The sequence below is a fragment of the Urtica dioica genome, chromosome 7 (genome assembly GCF_054948205.1).
Source record: "Urtica dioica subsp. dioica isolate 48M chromosome 7, U.dioica_male_clone48M_v1_H2, whole genome shotgun sequence".
Classification (NCBI taxonomy): domain Eukaryota; kingdom Viridiplantae; phylum Streptophyta; class Magnoliopsida; order Rosales; family Urticaceae; genus Urtica; species Urtica dioica.
In genome coordinates, this window is record NC_142762.1 from 33,017,201 (window position 1) to 33,033,829 (window position 16,629).

Genomic DNA, 16,629 nt, shown 5'->3' on the forward strand with positions numbered 1-16,629 from the left:
AATAGTGGCTTCAACATAAATCATATGCGCTTTCCTTATATCTACATGTAAACCATACATATATAAATATGACTACATGTAAACCATACATATTTTATATGACTATATATCAACTGAACGTGCAATATGTTTCCAATTGAAAAAAAGTACTCTATTAATCACTTAAAGAGGAATCAGTAACGTACATGTAACGTGCAATATGTTTCACATGCGAACATGCAACTAAAGTAAACAAATGATTCATAGCTATACCTCCATAGTTTATGGTTAACCATTTACAACTACAATCTTGATTTTATCTGTAACAAAAAGCAAATATATATATATATATATATATATATATATATATATATATATATATATATATATATAGAGAGAGAGAGAGAAAGAGAGCGAGAGAAAAAAAAAAAACACAACGAATCATATATAATATCATAAAATAGATCTTTCCGATCAGCTTTTACATTGTTATATATCTAAACCTAAGGCGCAACATCTCAACATTTTTTTTTTCACAGTAAATTAATTTACTACAACGCTTCTACATCATCTCTCCATCAATATTTTTTGACATATCGTCGTCTCGGTGTATCAAAAACAATTAAAGAGATAAAAAAGAAAGTAATACTAGCGTAAGAGATGGGCTTCAATTTTTGTCCCGGCAGAGGGGACACGTGGGGTGTAGGCGGAGCCACGAGTCGACGCACTTGAGGTGGAACACGTGTCCGCAGTGGGGCAGAACCCTAATCCACTCGCTCTCGCCGTACTCGACGAGGCACACCGAGCACGTCTCGTTCTTCGGGCCCGCCTTCGAGAAGAGCAGCTTCGGGAGCGCCCCGAGAGCCGCCTCGTTGAGTCCCTTTTCCACGTCTTTCTCTTGGGCCTCCACGTCATCAGGCCTGTCCACGATAACTCCGGCGAGCCCTTGCCGCCGGCCCACAAAGTACGCCACCACGGTCATGATCGCTATGAAGCCCAAAAAGCAGCCCATCACTACCATCCCCAGCACCAAGTGACGTGGAAACTCGTCGTTCTGGTTGTTGTTGTTTGGGATGAGAGGGCTAGCATTTGGTGATAGACTCATTTTTTTTATTCTTCTTCTTCTTCTTCTTTTTGGGCGTGGTTAGTTAGAGATAAGGATTGTGATGTGTGTTTATTATGATCACTCCTAGGGTTTAGCTTGGGTATATATAGGTAAGGATATATGTGTGTGTGTTTTGTATATATTATGTCGAAATATCGTTTGAGTTTTTCGGAGGGAGTGGTGTGTCACTTTCATGTGGGCATGTTTTGTTTATATATGCGAGTAAATCCAAAGGAGAACAATCTGCCTTGCAAAAGGTAAGATAATACTAATATACGGCCTTTTTGATCCGAAAGGACGTTTTTGGGGGAAAAAGGACGTTTTTGAAAGGTTTGACTGGCTGAAGACTTGTCGCGAAGTTCCAAACTTCCAATACACATGGAGAGAGAGAGAGAGAGAGAGAGAGAGATGTTTTATTTGATGTATTCTTCTTAATTTGTTTATGTTATCCCTACTAGGGGTTGGATAAAGCTGTTGTTGAGCTAGCTATTGAGTACAGGCCAATCTTAAAGCAGTCAAATTTCGGCTTCTTACAACTTGTATGTTACAAGAGAAAAATTAAATATATTAATTCATAGTCCATACGAATCCTAAAATGGATATGTACAAGATTTTCTTAACACATTTTATTTGCCTTGTATCTTTTTGATCATACGATTTCGTACATATTGTTTAGCTTTTTTGTTTTATAGTAAAAATATATATTTTTGGAAATGTGTGAAAATATATTTTCATAGACAAACTATATGTATGCCATTATAATGGCCGGAAAAAATGAAATATACGAAATAGCCAGTGAGGCTATTTACGTCTATTTGAACCTTCCACAGAGAAATATATCATGGAAGGCACCAGATATTTCTATATCATGCCAAAAGAAAATAAATAAATGGTAAAAAAGATTTGTGTATCTTAACAAGATAAACACAAATATCTCCTCGTATAAATAATATCAGAAATTCGAAAAAAATGCATGTTCCTAAACGCCAACAATTAAACTAAGACCCCAAAATCTGCAATAATAAGATTACGATGTAGACACCATCGGAATATGCTATGAATAAGGTGATTAGATATATTTGAAACCTGGCAGCCTGATATATAATTAAATGTCAAGGGTTGACTTATATTTGTTCCCTAGGAAGATTATTAAATTAAACCACCATCGAGTCTTGGCGTTCCTAATTAAAATAAGTACGAAAGAAGAAGAGTATAATTCTTCTATTCCGTTCTGTGTTTATGTTTTAGTATTCATATTATTAATTTAATTTTTTTGTGTTAGATTTCTAAATTTCCAGCATATGGCCTACATGTATTGAATGGAAAGCGCCAATTATAAAAAAAAGAATTTAGATGTTACGAAAAATACATGCTTGAGTTAGCATATACCATACAGCACGAAACTGGTAAGATGCTTATATACTTGTATTTTGTTGTCCTATATATGTAAGATGTACTAATCATAAAAATATTATTCCGGAGATTATAACAATCATCGTGTCTTAATTATTTTATCAATACTTTTTCCACGTACCTACCCCTGTTTGTAGCGACCATACATTGTTTCATTCGAATTTATTAAATGAAAATAACTGTTCTTATATTAATTCAGTAATTTACAAAAGGTGTGAAAATTTGACTTTGTCATTCATTAATAAAAAATAATCTCACCCTGCATGTTTCAACTCTTAATTTTGGTGTGCATTAATATTCGTTATCCTCGTTATCCTCATCCTCTACACGAACCATTTTGTTAATTAGTTCTATTAATATAGGAGTTGATTTGTGACTATTTTGAGGGAGGCATTAGTCTTATATGCAGTACAAGAGATAAAGGAAATAACGAGTAGAACGAGAATTAGCTGTACATAATATTTTATATTGCCTGTATAAATCTTGAACTATAACTCGTGCTTGAACTATTGCAATACATGAAAAGTGCTTGGGAGACCAAGATAGCATAAGCAACACATAGTAATAAGTTGGGAATGATGTTACTTGTTTGGTGATGTCACAAGTGATGTTATTAATATGGATTAAGCCGATAAGCTGTATTATAGTAAAGACTGAAAAGTAAATAACACAGTGAAATTCGTAACCTAATTTAGTGCAAACGTAGCATAATTTGGAGGGAATATTATGATACTGGTGAAAAGCAAATTCACTCATCAGTGGTATAAGAAGTACACAACAGTCTTAGTTTAGTGATCAATCATTCGGTGACAATTTCTTATTTTTTACTCGTGAATTTGAACTCAAACTTCTCACTAATCTGAGACCTACTCGCTTCTACTCAAACTTTTCACCAAATATTTGATTCATGTTTATATCCTTAAAATATCACAAAAAACAAATCTAAAATCTATCACTCACAAATAGGTAGACCAGACAAGACATAAGTTTACGTCATATATATTATATATATAAAAAAATTATATTGAGTATAAATTACAAAATTATACTCTTTAAAATTCATATATTTTCTACAATTACAAAGAGCAGACCTCAACTATCACGCAAAAGAGGCTTCACGTAAACAACCAATTTGTGTATCGCTCTCACGAAGCCTGACCTTAACATTTAGATAATTTTATGCTCAATCTCAGCATGCTTTTGTACACAATTTATTTATTTATTTATTTTTATTTTTTTTTTCTTTCATGCTTATCCAAATCAGGGTTCCCAATTTTTGGATGTCCTTGGGAATTCTAACTTTCGTCAAAAGGTTATATTTATTCAAGCAAACGTTTGTCAATGAAAAACTAGATGTAGCTGGTTAATCTTGACTTTTTCATCCCTATTGACGTGGAAGTAGTGGCGGAGTCAAAACTAGCATATAAGTTTAAATAAAAGACAATAATTTATGAGAGAGGCATGCTAGATGAAAAATGACTTAATTTGATATAAATATTAAGGGTCATATGCTCTTTCTTAGGTCCTGTAGTGGCTCCGTATATATACTGAGCTCAATATTGCCAAGTATTCATAATCGTCCAAGTATTGTTTTGCTCTATTTTTCACACTCCTAATCCAACTCATTCTTTCTTTAATATCAACAGTGATGGTAATTAGCGATCACAGTTTTACCCATTACTGGCAAATCGATCGACCTGTTGATTAGGTAATACTAGCTCTAATCAAATAAACAGATAATACCTTCGTTGATTCAAAGAGGTCCAGATACGAGTAAGGTAATTGTCATTCCGTGTCTAGTTACCCGATAATCTGCTCGTTAACATATTCACTAAAATAAAACAAATAATTTATTTAAGATAAGATATTGAATTTTTTTTATATATATATTTAGTAATATATCCTATTTGAAATAACATCTATTAAAATTATATTCAATTTGAAATAACAAATTAAAACTAAAAAACAACATAATAATTTTTTGTTATTAACGGGTCCACCCGACTTAGTACCCAATTTTTATAGCGAGTAAACGGGTAGTGGGTATATTATTTTTTACCGACTTAGTCCGATGGCATCGGTCCGCTTAAAAACAACATGAGTTGTCAAAATTTTTAATATATTTTCAAAGTTTTGGATTTTATATACAACAAATATCGTTGCATATTTACAAGTTTGCATTAACGGGTATTTGTTGTTAAAATATCACAATGTTGGATGTATTTTAAATATATTAGATTTGTTTATAAAAGAATTAGATCTTTAGGAGCACATTCCTGTTTTTTTTTTTTTTTTTTTTTTTTTTTTTTTTTTTTTTTTGAAATTACTTAACGTGGTTAAGATGATTGTTCAGTCAGTGAATGAAATAACTTGTTGAACAACTGATTATTTTTAGCAAAATTAATTCAAACAACAATCAAACAGAACATTACTAATAGAGTGAAGACTTGTCGCGAAGTTCCAATACACATGGAGAGAGAGAGATATGTATTTATTTGATTTATTCTTCTTAATTTGTTTATGTTATCCCTACTAGGGGTTGGATAAAGCTGTTGTTGAGCTAGCTATTGAGTACAGGCCAATTTTAAAGCAGCCAAATTTCGGCTTCTTAGTTCTTACAACTTGTAAGTTACAAGAGACAAATTAAATATATTAATAAAACCTATTCTTAGTCCATACGAATCCTAAAATGGATATGTATAAGATTTTCTTAACAAATTTTATTTGCCTTGTATCTTTAAGACCATACGATCGATTTCGTACATGATGTGAAATTATTTCGTACCTATTATTCCGTGGTTTCGTTTGGTAGTAAAAGATATATTTTCGGAAATGTATGAAAAATATATATTCATTTATATATACGACAAACTATATGTATGCTAGTGTATATGCCCCCAAAAAAAATCAAATATACTAATGAGGCTATTTACATGTATATTTGAACCTTCCACAGAGAAATATCATGGAAGTCACCAGATATTTCTATATCATGCCAAAGAAAATAAATAAATCGTAAAAAAGATTTGTGTATCTTAACAAGATAAACACAAATATCTCCTCGTATAAATAATATCATAAATTCGAAAAAATGCATGTTCCTAAACACCAATAACTTCAATAAATACCCCAAAATCTACCATAATAAGATTATGATGTTGACACCATCAGAATACATTACTACAAATATAAGCATCGGGTGCGACTTACATTACTACAAATATAAGCATCGGGTGCGACGAAAGTCGTACCCGATGCCCAAAATGTCGCACCCAAATTCTTCTGGTGCGACTTTAGGTGTGACATTGTCACACCCAAAAGTCCGTCGCTAAAGGTTTCAGGTGCGACATGTCGCACCTAAAAGTGTCGCATATTAGGTGCGACATGTCGACTCGAAGTCGCACCTATTTGGCTTCAGAAAATCTCAAAAAACGAGTATTAGGTGCGACTTATTTTAATTAATTTTTTTTTACAAATTTACAGTGAGGGCTGAGCTGGCCGGCGAGGGCGAGACCGGAGAAGGCTGAGGCCGGCGAAGGCGAGGCCGGCGAGGGATGACGCCGGCGAGAACGAGGCCGGCGAGAGCGAGACCGGCAAAGGCTAAGGCCGACGAGGACTAGGGGCGGCGAGGGTGAGACCGGAGCTGTGACGGGGCAGACACGGCCGTCGCGGTCTTGATTGGTGGAGGTGCTTTGTTGGAGGGCGGAGAGCAAAAGAAGTCGTGGTCTTGGGCGGCGGAGGTGCTCGGCGGAGGTGCTCAGCGCGCGGAGGTGTCGAAGGAGGAGCTCGGCGGAGGTGGTCGAAGGAGGAGATCGTGTTTGACGACGTGTGAACGGCGAGCTCCGGCGCGGAGGAGGGGCGGCGAGCAGAGGGACGAGAGAGAGAGAGAGAGAGAGAGAGAGAGAGAGAGAGAGAGAGAGAGAGAGAGACTAATGGAAGAAGAAGAAGAAGAAAGAGCGGTAGTTTATAATTTTAACCTAATACTATCAGGACAATGAAAATAAGAGGGATTTTAAGCCCGCCTAAAATTTTTAAAACTTTTAGGTGCGACATGTCACACCGGATAATATTAGTTGCGACATGTCGCACCCAATACCACTTAAAATGAGAGAAATTTTTGATTTTCTGGAAAGGTATTCGGTGCGACATGACGGTGCGACATGTCGCACCGGATACCCTTCCGCACCATAAAATGAAATTTGTAGTAGTGATATGCTATGAATAAGGTGATTAGATATATTTGAAAGCTGGAAGTCTGATATTTAATGAAATTTAAAAATGTCAAGGGTTGACTTATATATGTTCCCTCACTACTACAAATATAGGTATCGGGTACGACGAAAGTCGCTCCCGATGCCCATAATGTCGCACCCGAAAGTTCTTCGGGTGCGACTTTAGGTGCGATATTGTCGCACACGAAGGTCCATTGCTAAAGGCTTCAGTTGCGACATATCGCACCTAAAAGTGTCACATATTAGGTGCGACACTCTTCAGTGCGACATGTTGCACCCAAAGTCGCACCTATTTGGCGTCAGAAAATCTAAAAAACGAGTATGCGACATGTCGCACCAAATACGTTATTTTAATTAAAAAAATAAATTTTACAAATTAATAGATTAGAAACAACTGTCGAGGGCGAGGCCGGCGAGGGTTGAGGCGCGGCGAGGGAGGGGGCATTGTGACAGGGCAGACACGGCCGTCGCGGTCTTGGGCGACGGAGGTGCTCGGTGGCCGGGGTTGAGGTCGTCGGCCGACAGATCGGAGAAAGAGAGTGAGTTAGCTAGAGAGAAAGAAAGTGAGAGATCTTACCTAGGCTCGGCGGCGAGGAGGAGAGGTGGCGGCGAGGAGGATGGGCGGCAGCAAGGAGGACGGGCGGCGAGAAGGACGGGCGGCGGTGAAGAGGAAGGGAGCGCAGAGGCGAGGAGGAGGGCTCCGGCGCGGAGAGAGAGAGAGAGAGAGAGAGAGAGAGAGAGAGAGAGAGAGAGAGAGAGAGAGAGAGAGAGAGAGAGAGAGAGAGAGAGAGAGAGAGAGAGAGAGAGAGAGAGAGAGAGAGAGAGAGAAGAAGAAGAAGAAGAAGAAGAAGAAGAAGAAGAAGAAGAAGAAGAAGAAGAATGGGCAGTATTTTATAATTTTAACCTAATACTTTTAGGTGCGACATGTCGCACCTGTTGCTCGTATTGGGCGACATGTCGCACCGGATACTAATTTTTTTTTTCAATTCAGGACAGTAAAAATAAGAGGAGGGATTTTAAGCCCGCCTAAAATTTTTAAAACTTTTAGGTGCGACATGTCGCACTGAATAGTATTGTGTGCGACATGTCGCACCCGATACCATTTAAAATGAGCGAAATTTTTGGTTTTCTGAAAAGGTATCCGGTGCGACATGTCGCACCGGATACCTTTGCGCATCAGAAAATGAAATTTGTAGTAGAGCCTAAGATGATTATTAAAATAAACCAGCATCGAGTCTCGGCGTTCCTAATTAAAAAATGTACGAAAGAAGAAGAGTATAACTTCTATTCTGTTCCGTGTTTATGTTTTAGTAATCTCAGTATTAGTTTGATTATTTTGTGTTAGATTTCTAAATTAAACACTTTTCCAACGTATGGCCTACATGTTTGAGTTAGCATATGCCATACAGTACGAAACTTGTAAGATGCTTATATACTTGTATTTTTTGTCGTATATAAATATGTGAGATGTACTAATCATGAAAATATTCTTCCGAAGAATTTAACAATCATAGTGTCTTAATTATTTTATCAGTATTTTTTCCACGTACCTACCCCTGTTTGTAGCAACCATACATTGTTTGTGTTTTGTTTGTTTGTTTGTTTGTTTTTTTTGAAGGGATTTCTATTCGAATTTATTAAATGAAAACAACTGTTCTTATTTTAATTACTTAATTTTCCAAAGGTGTGAAAATTTGACTTTGTCATTCATTTAAAAAAAAAATAATCTCACCCTGCATGTTTCAACACTTGATTTTGGTCTCCATTAATATTCGTTATCCTCATCCTACACGAACCATTGTATAATTAGTATTATTATAGGAGTTAGATTGATGATTATTTTGAGGAAAATATTAGTGTTAAACCGTTTTTTGGATTAACACTTACGGACACGTGACGTGAGTGGACTTGGCCATGTGTCTTCGAATCTGTGAGATTAGTGATGAATATTCCTCTTATCAAGCGAAGAACATGAGAATTGATTTCTCAAGTTCTTGGACACTCTTGTAGAGGGAATATAATTTGGCTTGGAGCCTTGGGTTTTGAGAGAGGGTGAACTTTTCTTCTCCCACTCTAGAGAGAATGGAAGTACATTGTTCCACTTTTTGTATGGAATTGTGTGAGTGAAGTGGCTTTTGATTTCTCTTTGTTCTTGATTTCGGTCTCAAAGGCGTTTCCAGAGTAAGAAATAGCTGAGTAGAGAATTTTGTATATTCTAGTTAGAGAGAGAAAAAATCAACCCTTGACAAGTGTTTGTCTCAAGTATTTATAGTAGAGTTGTGAGGGTTGGGGTAGTCTCGTCATTTGACTGTTATTGGAGGGACGGTCCTGTTTGGGAGGGGACGAACGAGATCTACCGAAGGGTCACGGGTCGTACTCATGAGCCTTGAGACTCGCCAGGGGGGTAACGAGACGTACCCATAGGTCACGCGACCTACCAGGGGGTAACGAGACGTAAGGAGTCCTGCTAGGGGGTCAAGAGGTGTAACTGGGCTGCCAGGGGGTCATGAGACATAAAATGTCCTGCTAAGGGGTCACGAGGCATAACTCGACCTGCCAGGGGGCGACGAAACGTAACGAGACTTGCCAGGGGGTCGGGAGGCGTAACACGACCTGTCAGGGGGGTAACGAGACGTAACAAGACCTGCTAGGGGGTCAGGAGGCGTAACACGACCTGCCACGGGGTAACGAGACGTAACGCGTCCTGCCAGGGGGGTAACGAGACGTAACGAGACCTGCCAGGGGGTCAGGAGGCGTAACACGACCTGCCCGGGGGGTCATGAGACATAAAATGTCCTGCTGTCATGAGGCGTAACTCGACCTGCCAGGGGGTAACGAGACGTAACGAGACCTGCTAGGATGGTAACGAGACGTAACGTGTCCTTCCAGGGGGGTAACGAGACGTGAAACTATCGACGACGTGGCCCCTTGTCTTGCTATGATTCTCTTTGGGCCGGGCCTCATGTACATATCTTTTGGGTTGGGCCGTAACTTTTCTTATGAAGGGAAAATGACCCATAACATTAACCCTCGAGTTTCTCGGAGAACTTGTTTGTTCGAGGAACTATAAGATTTCCCGACGTGTTGATGTGTGTCTTGCCAATTTTCCGAGCATGCTAGCTTTTGGGTGGGAGGGCCTTTTCCGCCTCTCTTCTATTTATTTTTGGAGAACTATAGATCCCTTCATTTTGATGTTCGATTTCTTCTGTTTTGTCGTGTTTGTGAAGGCATAGAGCTGAGGAGATTTGGAGGTGAGGCTGCTCAAGGAAGAGAATTTTTCCCTCCCTTGTCTCAACAAGGTGGGTTTATTTATTATTTTTACTATTTGTCATGTGACTTTCACCACTTGTCATCTCCCACTTGCATTTTCCATCTTTTTTCCTCTATATTATTTTTATTTTTTTATTGATGATTCCCAACCACCCACACGAGGGTGGAGCCCATAACCTCGGGATTGACGGAGTAGACGTCACACTCAATTCACCTACTTTCTTGAATGTCGATCTGACTCATCCTTCCACACCTCAAGAGGACTTCTTTCAGTTCGGGTACGATTTTGAGAGTATCATAGAGGCTGCCGCAAGAGTTTTTGAAGAGGGTGAAGAAAATATTCCTCCAGCGATGGTTCCGGACGTCCTGGACGTGAGAGAGGCGCACACGAGTCTCGGGCTGGTCGGCGAAGGCCATTCCCCATCGGGTTTAGAAACCCATCTGCCACAAGCCACGTTTGGAAGTTCTCTTCCTTTCAGTTCTGAAAGAAGGGATTTTTACCAACAGCCTACATCCCTCTCTTGTCTTCTTCCGTCCTCTGGTCAAGGAGGCCCTTCTTCCTCGTCGTTTGGGACAGATTTGTGCCAAGGGACTGACCAACGTCTCTTCTCCATGGAGGCGTCAGAGCCGACCTTCCGCGCGGCGACCGGAGTTCCAGCCCACGTCGGATCTGGTCCACGAGCGCAGAGGCCGCATGGATCTGGAGCACCAGAAGAGAGTCACGCAGCCGGGAGCTTCCTCAGCGGTCTCGGGCCTTCATCGACGCGAGCACCGGGAGACGGGGCTTTGTTGGGCGTCGGACCTGCTCTCCCTCCCTGTACGCGGTCAGGCGTGGACGACGGCTTTAGATCTCCGTCCGCGCGAGTCCAAGGGCTCCCTCATTCGCCGCTCGAGTCGGATCTGTGCCAAGGGACCTCGCAGCAGTCGTGCGCGCGGGTCGGGGTTAGATAAACTATAGTTTATTTGAAGCTTTATGATAAACTATAGTCTTTAGTCCTTAAACAAACCTAACAACAAATGAAGAGTCAAATATAGATTTACATGAACAAACTCTTCATGGTATTCACAATCTAAGGATCAAAGGGCTATTGATCTCAGTATGATTGTTAGGAGAATCTATGATGTCTGGTTATGATGCATTGAGAGTTGGAGACTCTATAGTTCTTCATAGGTATCTTCTGAAGGTACTGAATTGACCAGTGCACTTCTAGAGACAGAATAAGAACAAACCATTTAACCTCTTATGTCTCGAAGTCACTACGTATGAATTGCATCGTGCTTACCTTAATCCTGAAATGAGACATGTCATTTCACACCTTAGTATTCTCATTTGAGAAAGTCAGAGTTCGGACTCACTATGTGATATAGATAAGACCTATTGGTGAATTACTAAGTTATGAAGATGTCATGAGTAACTTTGTGAAGATCTCATAGATATGGAATTCATGTACAAGATTGTTGAAATGCAATGTATATCACCTCATGCTTTGTTCCTTGGAATGTGAATAAATGATCTGGCCAGTGTCCAAATTGAGTCATGATTCTTTTGGATGAATCAATGTGACTTGTTAGCTCCTCGTCAATACATTGTTTCTAACTTATTCACAGGCGACAAATGAGTTGAGGAAATAACAACTAGAATGGTAAAATGATAATTTTGTAAATCCCATCTAGTTGATGATATTCATGAAGGGTAAAAATAGATAATATTCAATGGATCCACTCATTACAATTAAGTAAAATTCTTGAGTAGAAAATAAATTCATTTGAACCGAGAGATTTCAATGTCAACTCTTTAGTGGAGTCAGTTGACATTAAGCTAGAACTTGGAAAATGTTTGTGAAATTTTGAGTCCAAGTATGCTAGCTCAAGCTTTGTTCATTTGGATCCATGAGGTCACTACCACAAGTCATTAGAATAGGATTGTCAATAAATAAGTTTTTTGACATTGTCATATGATGACAATGAGTTCAAGTCACACAACCAAGTTAAGAGAATTGGGCCTTGAGGACTGAATTTCATTTCATGGAACTTTATGTGAAAATTCTTAATGGGCTTTTCTTATGTTGTCATGAACAAATAAAGAAACATCTAGAAGCTCATTCTAGAAGCCTTGAATTCGTGCACCATCATAGAGAGAAATAGAGTTTATTTTGTGCATTAATGTATGTAGATACTTGCCAAAAGAAAAAGAGTAAACAAATTGCTTCTAGAAGCAATAGACATGGACGACAACCAAGAGGGAGAGAACACATGATGAAACAAATACAAGGACTTGTATGGCAAGGGTTGCACGTCCAAGGCAAGGAAGGGGAAATCAAATATTTGCTCATGAATATGTGATATTCAATAGAGAAGAGGAAACTACCTTTTGAAGGTAATCCTCCTCCTATAAATACCCCACCTCATTCACAATTCACAACACACAATTTTAGAGATTGACAGCTTCTCTCTCTAGAGTTGTTGGCCGCCCAGGCCGCCCATCCCTCTCTCTCTCTAACCCTTCTTGTTCTTTTGTTTTGACACCCAGGTCCTCATTAGACCTAGAATTTGTTTTAGCTCTTTGGCTCAAAGACTTGTTCTTGAGTCATCGTGTTTAAAAGTGCCCACACACTAAATCCGACCATTCTCTTAAGACTCTAGTGGTAGAAACTTTCGTGGTTGCTCACAGGTTCAAGAAGACTAGTGGGAGAGGCGAGTTGCGTGGGGAGACGAACATTTCAACCTTCCCGAGGCTTCTCAATGTTCAAGCATTCGAGGTTGGTACCGAGTAAAAACTAAATGTAGTTTTAAAATTTTAAATTGTATGTTCATGCGCTGTGTCTAGATTGTAAAAACGTTTTACGAGTTCTAAAGAAATTTTTTATATTTCACCGGTTGCTAGAAGCGATAAATCTTTTCTTAACCCTAGATCTATTCCAGCAAACCCACCCAGATCTGAGCCCTCCCTTGTCGCTCCATTCCGGAAAGACAATTTCGCTGGCGTCCATGGCGCTCTAGTTGGAGGCAAAGTTCCAGGGGGATTCGACGTCGCTCATCACGAGGAGTTTAATGACAATCTTGTCACGTCGACTTTCGGTCAGCTTGCCTAGTGTCCATCCGAGGATCGTAGCGCGAGATCGGGCCATTACCGCGGAGGTAAGTCTCTGAACTTAGATCCCTGCTTGGACAGAGATTTAAACGTTGCCAGGTCGGACCGCGTAGCTTCCTCGCGCGCTCATGTCCTCAAGTACATATTGAATCGGAAGACGTCGACCCTGCCCACTTCGACACCTTGTGGTGGGCGCCCGCCGTCGGTGCCCCGGATTTCTTCGGCTGGGACGGCATTTTCGACGGGTCTCTGTGACGATCCCGATTACCGTCCATCATCCGAGGAGAAAAGAAAAACGAAAAGGGATAAGGTGGCGCGGACGGGATCAACTTCGGGTAGGGCAGAGAGGAAAATGAAGAAGTGAAAGAGGATGCGAGATCGGGGGTCGGGGGCGGAGCTGCGCCGTCACCTTGAGAAGAAGAAACAGAGAAATGACGAGGCGATGAGTCAAAGCGAGCGATGAGAGTCGCCCTCGGACGAGGCGACGGTGCTTACGGTCACACCCCCTCCAAAGATCATTCGAATTCGGAGTAGGGGTCCTTAGCCGGGGCCTCACGACTACTCTGGTCTTGACATTCCGAGCACGGTTACCCTCGCCAAGCTCAAGAGCCTTCGCGTCGAGCTAGGCCTTTCTTCTAACGTGACGCTCTGTCTACCTGATGAAGGTGACATTCCGAGTCGTCCGCTGAAGGGTCTGATTGCTGTCCACCTTGATAGTCTGCGGAGCGGCATGGGCCTTCCCTTGTAGCCAGGCATTCAAGATCTCCTCGCGTCCCTCGGGATACATGCGGCGCAGCTGAGTCCGACTTGCTATTGTTACATTGTCGCGAGTCACATCATTTGGCACGAGTGCTGCGGTCGGACGATGACGCTTGACGAGTTTCGCGCCTTGTTCTCGTTCTACCCCAATAGGGGTGCGCTTAGGTCGTATTCTCCGCGGGACCGCGCCGGTAGGTCACTCTTTGCAGATCTCCCTTCAAAGATAAGCAAGCCGTGAAAGTCTTGCTGAGTGTGGACGTCGACTGAGCTGATCGGGATCGTTCCCCGGACGTTTGGTGTGATGAAGGATTTCCCTCCTGGACATGTCACCCAAAGGATAAGTGTTTTTACTGATTATGTTAGGGGTTCGACCAAGGAGGATCGCCAAGGGGTTGATTTTCTTAGTCCCGAGCTATGGGCAGCCTGTGGTTGGTTTCCGTATGAGTGGCCGGGTCGCTCGGATGCTTCCGGGGGCAGGCAGGCGTCTCCTCCCACCACTTTGGTGGAGTCTGACTTGCACTCGAGGGTCTTGACACCTTCGGCCTCGCCTTCACCTATCGCGAGGTCTCCGGTGCCTCCGGTCGCGTCGCCGGTTCGTGCCTCTCCGATCGCCGTGTCATCGGGAGATACTTCTCCTTTAGGCTCGTCGGGATCGACTCCGTCGTCTTCCTCGCGTGTCATGTGACCTCTGGTGGACCTTTTGGAGTCTTCGTCTCCGCCGGGCTTGCCAGGGGCACAGGATGGTAGAAGCAACCTTTCGATGAGATGTTTCTTTCGTCGCTTGCCTTTGTTAACTTGTTTATATGTGTCTTGTTGCTGATGGTTTTCTTGTTATCTTTCGCAGGTATGGCTCTCAGAGATCAACGCGACAAGAAGAGGTTCACGCCTTCGCTGTACCCGCCCGCCGGGGCACGCAACTATTGGAATAGATCTAGGATTAAGAATAATTTATCGCTTCTAGTAAGCAGCGGAATATAAAAAATTCTTCAAAACACGTAAAATGATTTTACTACCAAGACAAAGTGCATGAACATATAATTTAAAATTAATAACTATAAAGAGTTTTCATTCGGTACCAACCTCGCTTGAAGCTTGAGCGTTGAGAAGTTTTTAGAAAGGTTGAATCGCTCGTCTCCCCACTTAGTTTGTCTCCTTCGTGTCTTCTTGAATCCGAGTAACCACGATAGTTTCTACCACTAGAATCTCCGAGTTTAGAAAAGATTTAGTGTGTGGGCACTATTAAACACAATGACTCAAGAACTAGTCTTAGAGCCAAAGAGCTAATACAAAACGCTAGGTCTAATGAGGACCTAGGCGCCAAAACAAAAGATCAAGAAGAAGAGAGAGAGAAGGAGAGGGTCGGCCAAGTCTAGAGAGAGAAGCTCTCAATCTCAAAAACTTGTGTCTTCAACATTGTGAATGAGGTGTGGTATTTATAGGAGGAGGGATTGCCTTGAAGAGATAGTTTCCTCTTTTCTATTGAATATCACATATTCATTAGCACATTCTTTATTTCCCATTCCTATCAAAATACCAAGATTGGAAATTTGTTTCCCTTTTTCCTTAGCTTGGCCGTCCAACATGTATCATCATGCTACAAATTTGTTTCCTCTTTTTTCTTTTGGTAAGTATCTTCATACATCAATGCACAAAATAATTTCCCTTTCTCTTGATGGAGGGCCACGAAATTTGAGCATCTAGAACAAGCTTCTAGATGTTTTTTTTTATTTGTTCATGACAATATACGAAAAGCCAATGTAGAATTTTCAAATAAAATTCCATAAAATGAAATTCAATCCTCAAGGCCCAATTCTTTATACTTGGCCGTGTGGACTTATTACATTGTCATCGTATGACAATGTCTAAAATCTTATTTTGACATTTATACCATCTTATGTCCTTATGGACAAAAATGCCCTTTAGACGATTTTCGTAAAATTCGTCTAGTTCAACACTTGAACTTGTTTTGACTTAGCTACTAGTTTAACAAATCCTACTCTAATGACTTGTGGTAGTGACCTCATGCATCCAAATGAACAAAGCTTGAGCTAGCATACTTGGACTCAAAATTTCTCAAACATTTTTCAAGTTCTAGGTTAATGTCAACTGACTCCACTAAAGAGTTAACACTGAAAATCTCTCGGTTCAAATGAATATATTTTCTACTAAATAATTATACTTAATTGTGATGAGTGGATCCATTGAATATTATCTATGTTTACCCTTCATGAATATCATCAATTGGATGAGATTTATAAATTTACCATTTTACCATTCTAGCTGTTATTTCCTAAACTCCTTTGTCACTTGTGAATAAGTTAGAAACAATGTATTGACGAGGAGCTAACAAGTTACATTGATTCATCCAAAAGAGTCATGACTCAATTTGGACATTGGCCGGTTCATTTTTCACATTCCAAAGAACAAAGCATGAGGTGATATACATTGCATTTCAGCAATCTTGTACATAAATTCCATATATATGAGATCTTCACAAAGTTGTTCATGACATCTTCATAACTTAGTATTTCATCAATAGGTCTTGTCTATATCACATAATGAATCTAGAACTCTGGCTTTCTCAAATGAGAGTATGTAAGCTATGAAATGACATGTCTCATTTCAGGATTGAGGTAAGCATGAAGTAATTCATACATAGTGACTTTGAGACAGAAGAGGTTAAATGGTTTATTCTTGTACTGTCTCTAGAAGTGCACTGGTCAATTCAGTATCTTCAGAAGATACCTAGGAAGAACTATAGAGTCTCTAACTCTCTATGG

The 16,629-nt window shown here is 40.3% G+C and overlaps 1 protein-coding gene across 1 annotated transcript; it reads right to left on the reverse strand.

Moving 5' to 3' along the window:
• Positions 1–403: 403 nt before the first annotated feature.
• On the reverse strand, positions 404–1,258 carry LOC149390906 (RING-H2 finger protein ATL67-like). The gene has a single exon (XM_089621012.1). It carries the CDS (start codon positions 1,082–1,084, stop codon positions 647–649), a length of 438 nt encoding a protein of 145 aa, XP_089477138.1. The 5' UTR covers positions 1,085–1,258; the 3' UTR covers positions 404–646.
• Positions 1,259–16,629: the final 15,371 nt, after the last annotated feature.

What these genes read in the sequence shown, in the direction of transcription:
- LOC149390906 (XM_089621012.1), bottom strand. Translation starts at nt 1,084, where the DNA reads ATGAGTCTATCACCAAATGCTAGCCCTCTCATCCCAAACAACAACAAC.